The 18,207-nt window shown below is 37.9% G+C and overlaps 1 protein-coding gene across 1 annotated transcript in view; it reads right to left on the bottom strand.

Moving 5' to 3' along the window:
• CUBN (cubilin) overlaps positions 1-18,207 on the bottom strand; it is a 174,006-nt gene that overhangs the window by 43,172 nt on the left and 112,627 nt on the right. Inside the window, exons 34-44 of the mRNA XM_063303562.1 lie at positions 17,426-17,554; positions 16,101-16,233; positions 12,847-13,052; positions 8,569-8,750; positions 8,072-8,264; positions 7,140-7,337; positions 6,461-6,607; positions 5,459-5,649; positions 4,353-4,536; positions 2,300-2,474; positions 570-748 (exon numbers count right to left, since the gene is read on the bottom strand). Coding sequence (XP_063159632.1) covers positions 570-748; positions 2,300-2,474; positions 4,353-4,536; positions 5,459-5,649; positions 6,461-6,607; positions 7,140-7,337; positions 8,072-8,264; positions 8,569-8,750; positions 12,847-13,052; positions 16,101-16,233; positions 17,426-17,554 — 1,917 coding nt within the window. The remainder of the gene's footprint in view (positions 1-569; positions 749-2,299; positions 2,475-4,352; positions 4,537-5,458; positions 5,650-6,460; positions 6,608-7,139; positions 7,338-8,071; positions 8,265-8,568; positions 8,751-12,846; positions 13,053-16,100; positions 16,234-17,425; positions 17,555-18,207) is intronic.

Raw genomic sequence — 18,207 nt, 5'->3', positions numbered from 1 at the left:
AATTTTCAGAGATTTTATAGATAGCAGCACTGTGCTAATCCCACATCAAAGCAGGCTCTCTATATGGAAGAGGCCTTAGTCAGTGATACCAGTCTCATCTGACATACTGTGATGAATAACTGGTTAAAAAAAAAGTTGGACTACAATACACTCACAGTTTCTTTCAATCATCCCGAATTGTCTAGAATTTGAACAATCTCCTTTAATCCATGTTAGCAAGTATTTGTAATCCTTGGGTATGATCTTACAGTCCCATGCAAATTTGCATTATTCTAGTGTTCTCTATTTTTTAGAAGCATGAATGTTAATATTTATGCAAATATTTTTGAAATACACTTTGGAATAGTAGCCACATCTTAAGTATTTTTTCAAAAGTTCCATAACTAATAACATTCTGAAATACCAAGCCTAGATATATTGGAATTATCATATGGAAGTCACTTTTATTAGTTAGCGTCTTTTGAGGATTAGCTGAACCTGACCAGCTGATGATTTATAGTAAAATTCAATTATACCCTTAGATTTTAGGATCAGTAAAATGTTAGGCACAGATTAAATGTACATACTACCTCTTGAATACTTAGCATTGAATCCAGACCATCTCTCCAGGCTGTTTGATTGAAATCTCACATGTAGGGAAGAACCAGAAGATCTCTGAATGCCTGGCACAGAAGTCCCACACAGTGTGGTGATGAGCTGAGCTGTGGAATCAGCCCCATCTCGTAATTCAAGATAACTTAATGTACAACTAAAAGAAGACAACATTATACATTTTTGTGGACAATATATCAGACAAGTATTTGGCTCAATTTTGGGAGGCACAAAATCCAGAGACATAAAGGTCTGCAATCAATAACACTTGGGTCATCTGAGGACTAAATAAATTATAGAATAAGAAATATTTAACTAGGTCACAATACCATACTGAGCAAGTTTTGCTAATCTTTCTACATGATTGGAATCATGAATAAATGTTTTTGGACATCATGTTAGAAAATTAATTTCCAGTGGTGACTTCTGATTCACCATTCAATAAATTCAACCATGCAAGTTTGAAGTTTTTAATTAAAATTTGCTCTAAGAATGGAAATGCCATTCTTTTAGACCCATGTAACTATGAAAAGAGCTGCTTGAATAGAATGATTTTTATTCAGATATATTCAGTAGGAAAGCTTTTATGGTATGTTAATTATCTTGGATCCTCAATGTATGTTGGGGTAGTGAAACAGGAAGAGAGGAAAAGTGATTACTAGTTTTTTTTTTCTTAATGAAATATTCTAAGCAAACAAAACTAAAGAGTCTTCCCTCTCCACAGGGCTTTGTTCTTTGTAAATAAATAAATCCATACATACATACATACTCTTAAATTGAGATTTAAATGCTGCTTAACAATTCAGAGGACCTAACATGGTCTTGGTTGATCTTAAAGAGCTAAGCATATACTTGGATGGGAGACCATCAGAAAATTTCAGGGAAGAGAAGGGAAGCTGAAGGGAAAAGAATAATTGAAAAGATGCCAAGCCATTTTCATGTGTTGCCAAGAAAACTACAGTGAAGGGTCTAAGAAATCAACAGGAGTTGAGCTCAACTCAAAATAGACTTTATGAAAAATTTAAAAGGAAAGAAGACACAGGTTGTCCACTTGTCACTGCATTTGTTAAATCAGAGGGATTATGCCTGTAATACAACTGACACCCTCACCCTCTTGATTCACATAGCCCTGAAAAGAAATTCAAGCTAAAGCAAAAATATACTGACATCTTAACTGTTAGAACTTTCTTCAGACTTGCTTCTAGATTTTTATTGTTTTTAGAGCAATGGACAGGAGATTTTACCCTGGCTGTCTGTCACCCTAGTTACTTCTACATCTATCCTAGTGCCACTGTAATTCACTAGATCAGTTAAGATCCTTTCAGTAGTTTCCTAACCCTGATTGGGGAACAAGAATGTGGCAACTGGAATGGAAGATTATTCCCAGCAGGGATCTAAAAAGAATCCCAACGTGTTTTCCAAGAAGACATCTGACAATCTTTTCAATTCTTTGTAGGTGTAGATGGGGGGGATGGGGGGCAAAACACACTAACACAAGTCTTGCTAGGCTGTAGCCATGTAGGAATCAACAGAAACAGTGTAGCTAGACATGTAGATAACAAACTCAAGACTCAAGTTGTCATACCGCACATCTTCTAGCTTTTTAAGAGAAATAAAAATAGCAAGGAATGTTTTCATAACACCTCATTACAATAATTGCCAGCTTTAGAAAATGTAATTAAAGCTAATCTAATAATTGTGTAAATACTTGGGTGAAGGTTGAATATCAAATTGATCTTCAAACTGCAGCTCTACAGCCACCCCATAGGGTGCAGTTATGGTCCAGACGCAATCAGCAAAGGGTGGATAATTTCCAGGGTAGTTGGGTGAAGAGATAAATCCAAATGGATTGTCTTGAGTGATGTAAACATTTCCTCCACATGCTAGCAAGTAAGGAAACACAAAGAACCTATTAAACAGGATTCAACATTCTCTGAGACACCCTAGAATTTGCCAAACATAGGCTCCCAGCACAGTCCACTGTAGTCATGCTATCTGAGGTTGCTTTGAACTATAGCACAGAAAAATCTGGAGAGGCACAAATTGCAATCCACATACAATTAGAACTGCACATTTAGGAGTGTGAAGCTCTGCCCACAACTTCTGCCTACTCCATGGTCTCCCTATAACCTACCCTGCCAACTGGAAGAGAAAGATCAGGCAGGAGCCTGCAGAATGTGAATAGCCTTCCCGCCTTGGGATGAAGGAGTTGTGACAAAGGACGTGGAGAGGGGCAGGGACAATACAGCCCTCTTTGTGCTCCTAATTAAATCCTCAAGCCAAAAGTAGACATGTGTAACTCAGTAAACTCAGTTTGCATTCTTGTCATAATAGAGTCAAGGCAGCTTATATTTTCCCACTTTTTATTTTTATTGCATTTGTTTCTGACATGTGTGGCTTCCCTGGGACACTATATGAGACCTTAGGGGAGACTGAGTTTGGTGTGTATGAGACAGGACCTGTACATCCTATCCATCAAAAGGAGCATTTTCCCAAACGGGTGAAGGATTCTATTTTCTATACCGTTGGTTCTGTTCTGGCTACTACCTTTTAGACATTATTAAACCACCAAAAGAGAAAAGATTTCATAAATGGCCACTAGTCACATGTATCAGCATTAAAAAGTGCAGTTAAGCTAGAAGGATACCTTTTGACCCACTAGATGATTTTTTTTAAAGATAATTTTTTAAAATCTCAAGATGGAAGTTGAATTCCAATATTTCAGATTGTTGGTCATATGGGAACCAAGTGGGGCTTAAAAAAGTGTTTCACATATCCAGAGGATGTAGTTTAGCTGCTAATTCAGAAAACTTTAGGAAGATTCATACAGCCTAAACCCACAAACTCCTATTAGCCCTTATACTGAAATGGAAATTTCATGTTCAGAGGTAATATGGTAGATAATAACAATTGCTGGGGAATGAGAGTAAGAGAATATGTTCAAGCCCTGCCTTCTCAGAGGCATTTAGTTGGTTGTGGTATGAAGAAGCACCACAGTCTGGCTCTGTCTTCCCCAATCTTGAATCACTTGATGATTAGGTAGCCTTCCAAATCCATTCAAATCCATTCAGATTAAATCAAAGCAAAGCAATAACCCATTGCCTTCCAGTTATGATGAAATGTCACCTTCCAGAATTACAGGTAGTCCTCGCTTAACAACCATTCATTTAGTGATGGTTCTGACTTATGACGGTGCTGAAAAAAAAACAACTTGTGACTGGTCCTCACACTTACGACTGTCACAGCATCCCTGCAGTCATGTGATCGCAATTTGGGTGCTTGGCAACTGGTTCACATTTATGACTGTCACAGTGCCCCATGGTCACATGATCACCATTTTTGACCTTTCCAGCTGGCTTCTAGCAAGAAAAATCAATGGGGAACCTCATGTTTTGCTTAACGACCATGTGGTTTGCTTAACGCCTGCAGTGATTTGCTTAACCACCACCACAAAAAAGGTCATAAAATTGGGTTGGATTCACTTAATGACCGCTTCGCTTAGCAACTGAAATTCTGGTCTCAACTGTGGTCATTAAGCGGGGACTACCTGTACCAATTCTAATGCTGATTGGTAATTCTACAAGCTGTGGTCCCAGACCATCTGGAGGGTACCAGGTTGGGAAAGGCTGATCAAGAAGGCTGATGGTTTCTTTTTGGCAAGTCATGGTCCTGAGTCGTTGTTTGAGAATCACTGGTTTAAAATTTCACTGATTTGTGCCATCAGTGCAGAGCCTTTATTTGCATTCAGTTCTAATACTTACCGAGGCCCTTTGCCTCATATGTCAGTTTGAAACCCTGGCCTCCATTACTGCTCTCAGAACTGAAGTAGACAAACAGCTGGTTATCTGTGGTGACCATTGTAGGGAAAGAATTGCTACCGCAAAAGCGCCCATTCCTGCTCCCTGGTCCTAATGGTGGAGCAGAGAAATCTGGTCCATTTCTAAGCTGAAAAGTAAATGGTGAACAGAGTCAAGGAGAGGAATTTGTTAAGGCATGAGCCAAGAGCAATAATTGGGAAAACATAAAGTGAAACCTCATTTTAACTGATTAATCTGGGGGCAGGGAGGGGAGAAAGTGTCTGTTATTTCCAAAGGTCTGTTGAATTCAATGAGTCTATCATTGCAGTGATGCAAATTATGTTATTTGAGTGACAACATCACTATACAAATTATGCAAATTTACAAAAATAACGTAATTTGCCTTGCCTGCACAATGATGTAATCACGTAAATTGGTGCAAATGATGAACAAAATTTTACCCAGTATAAATTACTTCTATAAGTAGCAGGTGTTCATTTTAGCTTCACAACAAATCTGCAGACACCAACTATTTTCTCTCATTTGATAAATCCGAAATGGAAACTGACATAAATTAATAGAGAACTTCAAGGGGGTGCTTCACTTCAACAAGGTTTCATTCAAAGCAGCTTTGGAGCACCTTCTCAAAGTGGATCACTGCTGATCTGAAGATTTTCATGCTAAATAGTATTTCTGAGGAAGGCGATTTCTTTTATCATGAGCCTTATACAATGGAAGGAAAGAAGCCGGAGTGGCTTCCATTGATTCGGAAAGATGGGACGAAAAAGCTAGAATTTAAAATCTGCACTTATATCTAGTTCTTCATTTCTACTGGCTGCACTTCTAATCTTCTGTCCATGTATCGCCTCATTTTTGTCTGCAATAATGAGCCAAAGCTTGCCTAGTAAAGTGTTCTCTATGCTAAGTCTTGAATGAGGGATTAAATGTTTGGAAAGCTCAGGTTCACAGCCTTGACTGGTGTGAAGCCTGATACACAGGGGCAAAATATTAACTGCAACCGTTGTTGTTGTTGTTGTTGTTGTTGTTGTACATAACCAAATTTATCTTACCTCAACATAATCTCCATGGTTGCAGAAAGCATCATCATTCAGTACATGGAATGGTTGTTCAAAACGGATGCCAATGATGAAGCCATCAGGAACCAGAACATGCCAAGAACAATTGAGATTTGGAGGATAGTTTTGGGGATAATTGGGTGAAGTGATCACACCTTTGTCTGCACGCAAAATGCCTCCACAGCCTGAATAAAAGGAATGAAAGCCTTTTAAGCAAGGAACAATTGAATTACATTTAACTTATAACTTAATTCCATAACATTGAAGTTGCTCTCACCTAGGAGCTTCACGTATTTGCAGAAGTATCCCCAGTAAATTATTTTTGGACCAAAGCTGACTAGTTTTGTGCAGAATAGCATAGGAAAGATTAGAAATTTACTCTTGCATAGGTTTTTCAAAATCAACTTTTTCCTGTAGGGCTGTGTGCATCATTTTGGTCATTGTGGGCTACGCTTAATGTTTTAGGAAGAATGATGGCCATAGTAGGTACAGCTGCATTATAGCAAGGACTGGGATTTCCAGTTTTGAGGGGGTTTGAGGAACTGGGGATTTCTTTGTTATTGTAAACATTCAGTACAAATCTCTCTGAGAACAACCCAGTGCTGGCAACAACACTTGTACTCCTTGAACCACTGTGACCAGCCATTTTGCATTCTGAATGGCCAAACACTGACTTGAGCTCCTGGATTTCAACCAAAGTACTGCCTTTACCTTGACAACCTTGCTTGGCTTGACTTCCTGGATTTCTCCTTTCTGGCTGATTCACTGACTGTGAGCAAAAGATCTGTGAAAATTCAGGGCTACCACCGCATTTCTGACTGTGCTCTTCTGTGCTTAGAGCAGATTCACATAAGAAATACATTGAAAGAATTCTTGATGCTCAAGACTATCTCCTGATTAAATGAGGCCATAATTGTTTCCTTTCTGTTCTTTCTTCCCCTCCTATCTCTTTAAACCTACAGAGGAAGTACAAGGGTAATTTAAAAAGGAACTTACTTTTGTGGAAAGAAGCATTAAATCCAGTACCAGTAGTACTTGAATCTGAAGTGAACTGAATGAACATGGCATCCCCAGTTGACCTTATTGGGCCAGGAACTTCACGGCCACATACAGTGGATAGAACTGGTGCAAGACCATTGTCCCCTATGAAAAGAAATGAGATGTAATGAATTGATATGCTCTTTAAGTTTCCATACTAGTTATTTGTCAAAGGAGGCGTGTCTGATTTAAAGAAGTAACATTATGCTTGGAAATTCTAACTTATTTCACCATTTATTGTTTTTGGCAACCAAATCACATTACTTATTCCAAGCCATACCAATCATTCAGTTACAATGACAGTGTTTGGAAGAGAACTGCAAATTCTAGAACATCCCATGCATTTGGATTCCGGGGACTGATAGAAATGAAACATTGTTCTGCATTCAATTTTCAAAGTAAGAGTTGTCTGAAGGGTCATTTGTACATTCCACTGGGAGCAACATGGCCCAAGAATTGGTAGATGGTTGACCTCCATTTTAATGATATTCTAGCATTGGGCAGCCCAGCCCAACCAAGCTATAGGTAGATGTGCAGGAACAAGCAGGGATACATTTTTATTTGATCATTATTGATATTCCATAACACAGATCTCCCACTGCAGCCCTCGCTTTACAAGAATGCAGGTGTGCCTTACCATCTCTGAAGACAAGTTTATCATAACTGCATGAGCCATGAGACTCTACGTCCAAAGCCAGGATGTTGAATTCCACTGTTGAGCCTTGTGCTCTGATAAGCCATGTGCAATCTGCAAAATTTCTGTACTCTGAGGGCCAGCCTGGTGAGAACAGGAATAAAGGTGCTTCACTGGCTGTTAGGAGACCTCCACAGGCACCTGCCACCGAATCAGGCAAGAGAAAAAGAGAGAGATTTATTGTTCCAGTTTACACAATTTGTTTCTTTTCTTCCTATGTACATTAATTTACTCTGGGATCCACAAACAGCACTTATTGGGGACCCCCTGCTTTAGCAGATGTTTCCCAATTTCTTTGCCTCATCTGTGTTAGTATTCTGATAAATCAGAGAGTTATAATTATCTATGAATGGGAAAACTCTCCCTGACAAGCCATTTTGCAAAAGTGGCCAGAAAATGTTTTTAAAATCCCAAACTGGCCTGCTAGACCAAAAGGTATACACTAGAAAGTCATGCAACTTTCACATAAAGGAGAAGTACAGGGAGGTACATGAAAAAAGAAGCACCTTTCTCCCTACCTGCCTGAAAATGGGGCTACTACTTCCCACGTCTTCCTGTGGGGAGCCCTCTTCCATGCAGAGAGAAACTGGGAACAATTGTCCCCTGCTTTCTCTGCACACAGGTAGGGGTGGGAGAAGCGGTTATTCTCCGTTTTGTACTACACACAAAAAAAGCATCCAGTGCACAGGGAGGCAACAGATGAGGACCATGTTTCATCCTGCACAAGTGCTCTTCTCCGTGTAGAAAGGAGTAGGGAGCCATCTCTTCCAACACTACCAACAAAAGATTCTCTAACAGTTATACAGAGAATACAGCACATTTCTCTCTGTCCCCCCAAAACAGGTTAACTATAGAGATGGGGATGGGAGACAAACCTATAGGCAAGTTGTTTTCAACATTTGTTGGCGCTTCCATTGCATACCAGTCCAAAACAAAACCCTTTCCATTTACAGAATAATCAGAGATGAACTGGAGAGTGACAGAGTTTCCAGAGGAGGTGAAAGAAGATGGTGCTACCCCACAATACGTTGCAATGAGATGGGAATGTATGTTTGGCCCATCATAAATCTGCAGAAGGAACAGATTATCAAGATTTGGAATTATTTTTAAAATGTCCATGGTTTATGTCTAAACTGTACTAGCAAAGAAAAGTGAATAATTGGCTTTAATTGCCTAGTGAAAGCATCTGAAAAGTACATATTTTACAAGTAATTATCTATTTATGCTTAAAATGTCTTTTGCAACTTTAAGGCAACATCTGATAGTCTATCCATATTGAGATGTTGAGACCACTGATAAAGCAAAACTTGCTTTGTTACTTATTTGCACTATACTTTCACTAAAAAAGGAGAAGCACACAATGGACTCTTACCTTCAGCTTATCCTTATAGCAATTACTCAAATCCTCAATATCCATTTGTGAGATATCACCATGGATAACTTGTGTTCCATTCACAGTTATCATCCACTGATAGTTGGAGAAGTGAGGATACTTTCTAGGCCATAGTGGAGAAGCAATTTGTCCATTTGTTCCTACAATACTATTTCCAAACACTGAAAAGTAGATAGCAAAATGGATCCATACTTTAATGTATATATTGCATCCACCTGTATATTGTACAGATTTTTAATATTGCATTTATTTATCAGCCACTCAGTAAACTTGTTAGCAGTAACTGTGACACAATCCTGATTTACTGAGGAGGCCCTTTCTGTGGGCCTTGGATGACAGCTGGCACTGGGAAGAAAGGAAGTCCCCAACCAGGATGCTGAAAGGGGTCACTTGGGGAGGGTCCCAAGTGGAGCAAAGTGCCTAACTGAAGGCTTCTTATGGGCTTGCGCTTAAAAAGGGACTTGACATGCTCCTTCTTCCTTTCTGAGTTGGGCACTAAACAAGTCAGCCCACCCATATAATACTTTTTCCTGCAGTACAAGAGACTGCGACCTTAGATAGCTCAGTCTGTTGTCCTGCTGTTGACTGTTGATGCGCAACTTCAAGGCCCATGGTGATCTTCCATCTTCATCTTAAACCAGAATAGGAGAGTTGAGACACGGTATTAACAGAAGGCTATTTTAAATGGGATACTGACTAATATCTCTTCAAATGCAGGATGATCTTCTATAAACTGGACTGCTACTTATTTTCACTATACATATTGTTCTCCCTATTGTTCTCAACAACTATTAAAACATTTGCTGTATCAGATATTTCTCTCCTTAGCACCTGCTAACTCAAATGAGTAGGCAGTATATTTTCCTGCACAGTATACAGTATATTTCCCTAGGTTGATATTTTGCCCTTGAAAGGTGGTACAAAATCAAAGCACAAGTCAAAAACACAGAAAATGTGTCATGAAATGGAGATATGGTGGAATGAAAGTGTTAACAAACAACCTCCTCCAATTCAATGGCCATTAATAATTATGATAGGCTACAGTTCCCAGAATTTCCAGTTAGCATGGCTATTGCCCATGCTGGGTGAAAATTCTGGGAGTTCTATGCTGGGGAATTCTGGGAGTTGAAGTCCACACTTCTTAAAGTTGCTAAGGTTGAGAAACACTGGTGTATAGTATATGCTAATATTTGCAGCTTTGATCTCTTGCACCAAGATAGCTGAAGAGCCAAGTGCAATATTTTAATGGCAAAAGTGCAATATTTTAACCAAAACAATCAAATATAATTTAGTTCACTGTGTAAGGTTCTTAACAATAATAATCACAGATTACATACTTATAAACAGAACTCAGTGAATATCTATAGTTCATCTGAGACTGATCTCAAGATACATGGATGGGATTTTGAATCTGATACACTTGTGCAAGATTAAGTGCAACTTTCTTCTTAGTTTTATTGCAGCTTCCAAATTCCCTCTGTCTTCCACAGCAAATTTATTATATCCATGCTGTGTTTTTTTTAAAAAACCTGACAATTACATAGTGATAATTAGTGTCCTTTATCCACTGTTCTTCAAATATGTTGGATTAGATCAGGCGTGTCCAACCTGCAGCCTGTAGGCCGCATGCGGCCCTGAACAGCTAGTAATGTGGCCCCCCAAAATCGTAAACTTTTAACATTATTTTACAATTTTTTTCGTGGCTCGATTGCATGGTGCTCAAGTGCGGACTGCGTAGGTAGAAACAATGGAATGTTGTGTAGGGGAGGGGGCAGTGCAGTGCTAACGCTGCTGCCACCAGCTACACACATCAGCTTGTGGCGACTTGGCATTATATATAATATTTCAACCTACCTACACGACTTCTGTGATGACAGGCAATTATTGTTATTAAGTAGACCTGTAAGTTTTCTTATTTGATTATTAAACTTTGCTTTGTTTATTTGCCTACCTAACAATTTACAATGGGCTTGTTGTGTTATTTCTTACAAAATATATTTATTCCTAAATAATAAACATCAACATAGTCTCAACAGAAAACAGAACCCAACAAAGAAAATAAAAAAAGAAAAATCACAGATGGAGGAGTATTCAGCGAAAAATGGACAGATGAGTATTTTTTTGTCGAGACAAATACTAAGGCACTATGCTTAATTTGTAGGGATAATGTGTCAGTTTTCAAAGACTACAATTGGAAAAGCTGTTATACGGAAAATCATGCTGCCAAATTCGAAGTGTATCAAGGAATTTGTCATAAAGACAAATTATTGGAACTGAAAAAAAGTCTGTCGTCTCAACATTTTTTTAAAAAAGTCACAACTCAAAAGGACTCTATTATAAAAGCTAGTTATTTGGTAGCAAATCTGATTGCAAAAAGATCAAAACCATTTACCAATGGTGAGTTTATTAAGCAATGTATGGAAAGCGTGGCAGATATAATTTGTCCTCATAAAAAAAGCAATTTTTCTAAAATCAGTTTGTCTCACCAGACTATAGCCAGGCAAACTGAAGAAACAGGAAAATCTATCGAAAGAGGTTTGAAGAATAAAGCTGCTAATTTCAAATGTTATGCTTCGGTGATGGATGAAAGTACTGATGCTACAGATACAGCTCAACTTGCCATTTTTATTAGAGGTATTGATAATGAATATAATGTCTCTGAAGAAATGGCTTCTTTGGTGCCATTAAAAGACACAACTAAATCTCTTGATTTGTACGAAGCAGTAAAAATGACATTAAAGTGATTTTCTTTAACTATTGTCAACATATCTGGTATATCTACTGATGGTGCCCCGGCGATGGTTGGTAAAAGTGAGGGACTTACAAAATCGATAGAAGACAATGCAAGTGCCGCCAGCAACTCACGTTTGATGAAGTATCACTGCATTCTACATCAAGAAAATTTATGCGCGAAAGCTTTAAAAATGGATAATGTCATGCAAATTGTCATCAAAGCAGTGAATTTCATAAGGGCCAAGGGATTGAATCATTGCCAATTCCAGGAGTTCCTTAAAAGTATGGAAGCTGATTATGGGCACATCATTTACTTTTCTGAAGTACGGTGGCTAAGTCAGGGTAAAATGCTGAAAAGATTTTATGATTTGTGAAATGAAATCAAGTTGTTTATGGAATCAAAAAGAAAATTTGAGCCAGAACTTGAAGATGAAAAATGGCTCACAGATTTAGCATTTTTGGTGGATTTGACCACTCATTTAAATGAGTTAAACATGTATCTTCAAGGAGAAAACCTACTTATCACTGCAATGTTTCAAACCATAACAACATTTGAAATGAAACTTAAAGTATGGCAAGCTCAAGTTATGGAAAATAATTTTATACATTTTAATGTGTTGGCAAAACACAGTCCTGTGAACAGCGAGAAATATGCAGCCTTACTTTTTGGTCTGATACAGGAATTTGAGAACAGGTTTCAAGATTTCCAGAAAAATCATCAATATTTTGGTATATTTTCGACTCTATTTTCAGTCAACATAACTACATTACCTTCAAATTTTCAAATGGAATGCATAGAGTTGCAATCAGACATTCAACTCAAAGAAAAATTTGATCATGTCTCTCTACTGGACTTTTACAAGACCTATCTTCCCAGAGAAAAATATCCCTTGCTTCACAATCGCGCCTTATTCACAACATCGCTTTTTGGCCGCACGTACATTTGTGAGCAACTATTTTCAAGGATGAAGCACACAAAGAATAAAATTAGAAATTTCTGATGAGCACCTTGAGAACTCACTGAGAATTGCAATCACTTTCATCAAACCAGACATTGATGCATTAGTTTCACAAAAACAAGGTCAAATATCCCACTAGTTTTATGTTGCCCTCTGTTTTAAAATTTTATAATAAAAAATATAAAAAAACAAATGAACTTTTATTACTTATATACATTAACTATATTATATATTTTATGTGTGGCCCAAGACAATTCCTCTTCACTCAGTGTGGCCCAGAGAAGCCGAAAGGTTGGACACCCATGGATTAGTCATTCATCCTCAGTTGATTGTTGGGCTAGTGTAATGGGATATGTAGTCCAATATATCCAGAATAAAATGTGTTGAGGATGGATGTATTGCAATACTACAATATTAAAATTAAGGGAGAAACATAGACTGGCTGCCTGTTTTTTTTTTTTCAAAAGAAGAAACCTAGATAGCTTGTCATAGCATATATCTTTCTTTTTCCATCTTCCAAAGATTCATAATAATGGAATTCTTTCGGAATCAAATATTTACTTACAGTGAGCAAATGTGGCCTGGAATCCCCTTCTACTGATAGAGCCATCTGAGACAAACGTCACCCAGAGGATGTGTCCAGTAATTGAGGTATAATTCACTGGCAAAGAGTTCCCACAGTATCTTCCCACCAGAGGACCACTGAAATTGCCTTCCCTAATTTCTATGTAGTCTTTGGTACAGCCTTCACTTTCTTCCACCTGAAAGTCTCTGAAAGGGTTTTAATTAATATAATTAAAATTAAAGGTACACAGTTTAGTAAAACAATAATAACCATTTAATAGAATCATTCTGTTAAAATATATCAAGTCAAGTTTTTTTTTCCATTGTATCTCTATATCTCTTTAGTTGCCATGTCCTTCCCTATCTCCTGTTCTCCAGAACGGGAAGGCCTTACAAGGATCCATTCTTGCTGCATCCAAATGAAAATGATACAAAGGTCTTAGTCCTACTCATTCTGGTAGCATCACTGCACCCTTGGCCATTCCCCAGTATTTCCCCTGTTGAAAGCTTAAACATGTGTTTAAATGGAAAGGGTAATTCTTGGCTAAAAATGATTGCCCATCCCCACCAGTATGATTTACTTATTCCAGAGATCAATCATACATGGTCTGTTATAGCATCGGAGACCAGCTAAATGGTGCCCATGGACATGCAAAGCAAACTAATAAATTAAAAATTGTACTTTGTTAAAGATAATTGTGTGAAGTTTCAATATTCTCCTATAACAGCTTACAAAATGTTGCCTTTTTAAAAGCTTTTGGTGCCTATTCTATGATTTAAGAGTACATGCATGTGCCTGCCACCTAAAAATATTGCCAACCCCTATCTACTCTATCTTACAGCTCATCAAACCTTCAGATGAAATTTTTACCCATCCCTATTAATTTTACTCCTCTTAAATGCCTTAGAATTCAAAGAAGCATGCCCATACTTTAGAAAAGATTTTAAATAGACAAGCATTGCTATCTGCAATATTTCAGCAGTTGTTTCAGCTTAAGGTTCTCCTATATACAATAATAGAAAGACAAAAATAAAGTTAGCCAATTGCATTGCTGCATTTGCCTTAATCTCTTTCATTCAAATTTAAATCTGGTGTTACAGAGGTAATGATTCAGACACTCCATCTTTGTGTAGAATTAAGCCACACAATTATCTACCTTCCCAAAGGAATAAAATTGTTTTGCTTTATGTCATAGCTTTGCTGGCTACCTCCTGGCTACCTGCTGGATGGTTCTTTGGTCTTCCATTTCCTTCTCCCAAAAGAAAACACAAGAGCTAACATTTAGAGCTAAAGGAAAATATTCAGTTGCCTAAGGAATGACTGACTGTGTGGGAAGTAAGAAATTGCATTTGCAATCCTAAGAGAAATGAAACCTGAGTCACTACATAGGTCATTCCTCTGACCTTGATCTTTCCCTTGGTTTGAATCATATATCTTTCTGCTGATTGCAATTCTGAGGACAGTGTGTGGACTTTTTAAACTGAGAAGTTGGAATGTCAATCTCATCTGGATGTCATACTAAAAGCATGCCTTGAAAGATGTTTACTGCATTACCAGATTTATTATTTGGTAGAGGGAGGAATTCTACACATATTATTTTACATTTTGAGAACTGAACTATATCATTGAAGTTGGTTTGACTAATGCAAAACTTCAGTGGTTCCCAGTTCAAATTCAGATTATAGATGGAGCAATTCTTTCAATTTTAAGAAAAGATACTCTTCAGTTGGTTTTTCTGTTTTTGAACTGCCTGTCACCAGAAATGTTCTCTGCTATTTTTTTTAAAGCTTTGATGTATTGGTTGCTGCTTTTTTTTTTTTTAGTTTTTCCAAGTGGGTGTGCATACATTCCCCTTAAAATGCATGACTCAAAACCCATGCCACATATGTTCTGATTTAATGGCAGATGAAAGGGACTGGGCCTCAACTTCATCTCATGCCATCTCAGACAGAAGCCATTTTTCTGAAACTTCTTCTCTACATGTTCAGAATGTTCCTTCTTCAAAAATGTTGAATAGGTCCTGGTGTGAGGAAGGGAAATCCCACCAGTTGTCACTCAATTGCCATATTTGTTCTTAAATGTACTGGCCTGGCTTAGCCAATTATACAAGAGCCAGTTTGGTCTAATGGTTAAGGCACTGGACTAGGAGTGGGGAGCCTTGCCTTAGTCACAGAAGCTGACTGGGTGACTCTGGCCCAGTCACTTTCTCTCAGCCCTAGGAAGAAGGCAAGGGCAAACCACTTGTGAAAGTGTTGTGTAGAAAATAGTATGGACTTTGGAGTCCTTGGTGGACAAGTATGGACTTGTCCATGTAATCACCAGGAGTCAAAACTGACTTGTGGGCAAAGAAAAAAAAAACCCAATTTATATATATCACAGTTTAATATAACTATCTCTGAATCCATTATTCTTCAGCACTATATTACTTAATACATTTTAGAACGAAGGAATGTATTTCCTCTTTTGCCTAAAAGCATCATGTACAAACCTTTTTGCAATTCCTGATATAACAGGGAAAAACTGTATCTGTTACATTGTCCATTTGTTCATAATGCCATTTTATATTAATAAATGCACTGAATTCTTCTCTCAAAAGTTTTTACATCTCATACTGTTTGCTTTACTGTCATATTGCATAGATTAATAACCATACATTTGTGTTACTTTTTATATTGCTGACTTTTAAAAAAAATGATACTGGCTTGACTGTTCACTAGGGCAGAAAGGTAGGGTATAAATCAAATAAAAAAAATAAATATTTTTAAAAATTTTCAAATGTTGTGTGGCTTGCTTCCATTTATTATATGCCAATCTAAGATTACTTTTAACAGAAAGCAGCCCAAAATTTGATATTAAATAAATAGACTATTGGGATTGTTACACTAGCCTAAGAAGATTTCTTCAGCATCTGTGCGCTTGCAAAAAATGAAAAATGAAAAAAAGTTTATTGGCATAAAATCCCACAAGGCAAAATGGCTGATAACTAACTAAGTAACTAACTAACTATAGTTCCCTCCTTGTCTGTGATATAGGGGTGGCATCTAGAAGCACAGGTTTCAATTGTCTGAAAGCTGACCAGGTTAATAGGCAATAGGAAAAAGTTAAAGCAAGCCCTTTCTGGCTGTGATTGTATTCATTTTCCAAGTTGTGGGTACTGTTTTACATGCTGGTAATTACATCCTTCTAAACCCAGCATTTCCTTCCTGCTGCTCCATTAAAAGATTAAACAACAACTCTTTGAAAAATGGATTTACGTGAAAGACAGCTGGAGCCGGTTGCCAGGGGAGCTCAGAAGGTTCCAGACACATTCAACGTTCAATGGATAAGGCTCAGGAAAGCTTGGGCTATTGAAGGCTCCTCTCTCCATATGGAAGGTACCCCCACAAGCTGTAAAGTGCAAGCAGGTGATAGATGGAAAGGGAGAAAACAGTAAGAGAGGGAAAGGGAGAAAACAACTCAAGTAGGACAAATATTGCGAGTCTGAGAAAAGCATGGGATTTCCCTTAGCAAAGCAACTATTGTTTGAACACTATGGCTCACAACAGAACATCCTAATTTTGTAGGAAATAAGGGCTTCCCTCCTCCAGTCTTAGAAATAGTGGGGCTTCAGACTTATGTCCAGATAAGAGTTTTCTGTATTCTCAGTTTAGTAGTTTTGCATCAGAACAGAAGTGCAGTGCAGAATACCTGGAAATATGTCCACAATTATATTCAGAGAGCACCTGATTAAGTCACAACTATTTTTTCAAACGACAAGGAATACACTCAGCATTCTAGCTCATTACTCCCAGGAATGAAATGTGTAACCATACTCAGTAGCTTCCTATTTATTTTTTCCTAAATGAATTTCTATATAGGAACAAATGATATCAGCGTTTGTCCCTTGGAGCCCTGTTTAGGCTTTAACCTGGCATAGGTAGGGGCTGAAGAGGTTATGAAGGAAGAGATATAAAAACATGGCCAACCTTAATGTCCTATCTTGCTGCATAACCAACCTTACTTATTAGTGTTCCCAATTAAAAAACAATCTGGCAGATGACTGGCCCTCTGATTACCACTGGCTATATTGGCTTGGAGATTTGAGAATTATAGCCCAACACATTGGTAATAAGGTGTGCTACGGTTGAACCAACTGCCCTCTCTGAAGTAATCTGCAGCTAGGGGTGAAGAGCAATTTGAAAAGTAGGTCCCTCTGCTGCTGCCACCCCTTTGTTACCATCCAGTTTCTCATTTCCCCAGGAAGCAGAAGACATCTTCTAAATGTATTATTCCATGCAGCAAGCTCAGGAACAGAGAGGGAAGAGTCAACAAGTACTGGGACACTGTTGACAAAAGGCCAGGCCAACGTCAAAATCTATACCTTTTGAGCCACATAATTTGCTGCTCTGCCACAAGATTGGTATGTACTTTTTTAATGGTAAAGAAGCTTTTTGCAACATTGTGCCTGATGTATTACCCAGGCTATAATGCTTCATTCCTGAGAGCTTCTGATGACAAGACATGTGCAGGCAGAGTTAAAATGATCGTGTCTTCAAAAGTTGTTTGTCTTTACACTACAAGCTTTCAAATTTATTCTTACCAGATGTTGATGCAGCAAAGGTGGCATGGAACCCTTTTGCTGTGGTAGCATTATTAGAGACAAAGCTGATGGATAAAGCATTGCCAAAAGAAGTAACAGGAAGTGGCATAGTGGAGCCACAATAACGCCCTGGAGAAACAAATATAAGTGTTATACAGACAGCATTGCATTATTCTTTTTCCTCAACCACTTTGCCCATTCCCTGTTCTCTGCAAATACTTTTTTGAACTGTTTGAACTTGGAGAGGAACATTCTTAAAAGCTTCAAAGGTGTACTTTCTGTACTATGAAGAGAAAGGAAAAGGTCTGTTACGTGCTTCATGGTTAATATGCAATACATACTTTGGAAGATAAGATGTAGGGTCTGCTGCATACAAAAATACTTGCATATCTTGCTGCTGCATTGTTGATAACAGAACTTGTCAGTCTGTTTTTACATATTGAGTTATTTATTGCTCACATTTATGTGGCCGCCCATCTCACACAAGGCAACTCTGGGCGGCATAGAACAATGAGATAAAAAACAGTAAATAAATAAAAACAATCATTATAAAAAGATAAAATGATTATTAAAAAGAATATCATCATAAAATTTAAAAAATATACCAACTCCATGGAGAGAGCAAGAATGTCAATCACAGTGGAGCCATCTAAGAACATCTCATGTTCCCAAAGACCCCCAGGCCTGACAGCATAACAAGGTCTTGAGGGGCTTCCTAAACAATAGCAGGGAAGGAGCAAGCCTAATTATCACCCTACTTCACTTTCTTCATCAGGATATCT

The sequence above is a fragment of the Candoia aspera genome, chromosome 4 (assembly GCF_035149785.1).
Source record: "Candoia aspera isolate rCanAsp1 chromosome 4, rCanAsp1.hap2, whole genome shotgun sequence".
NCBI classification, from domain to species: domain Eukaryota; kingdom Metazoa; phylum Chordata; class Lepidosauria; order Squamata; family Boidae; genus Candoia; species Candoia aspera.
Note: the sequence above shows the minus strand (reverse complement) of the source record. Positions and strands in the feature narration are given on the sequence as shown.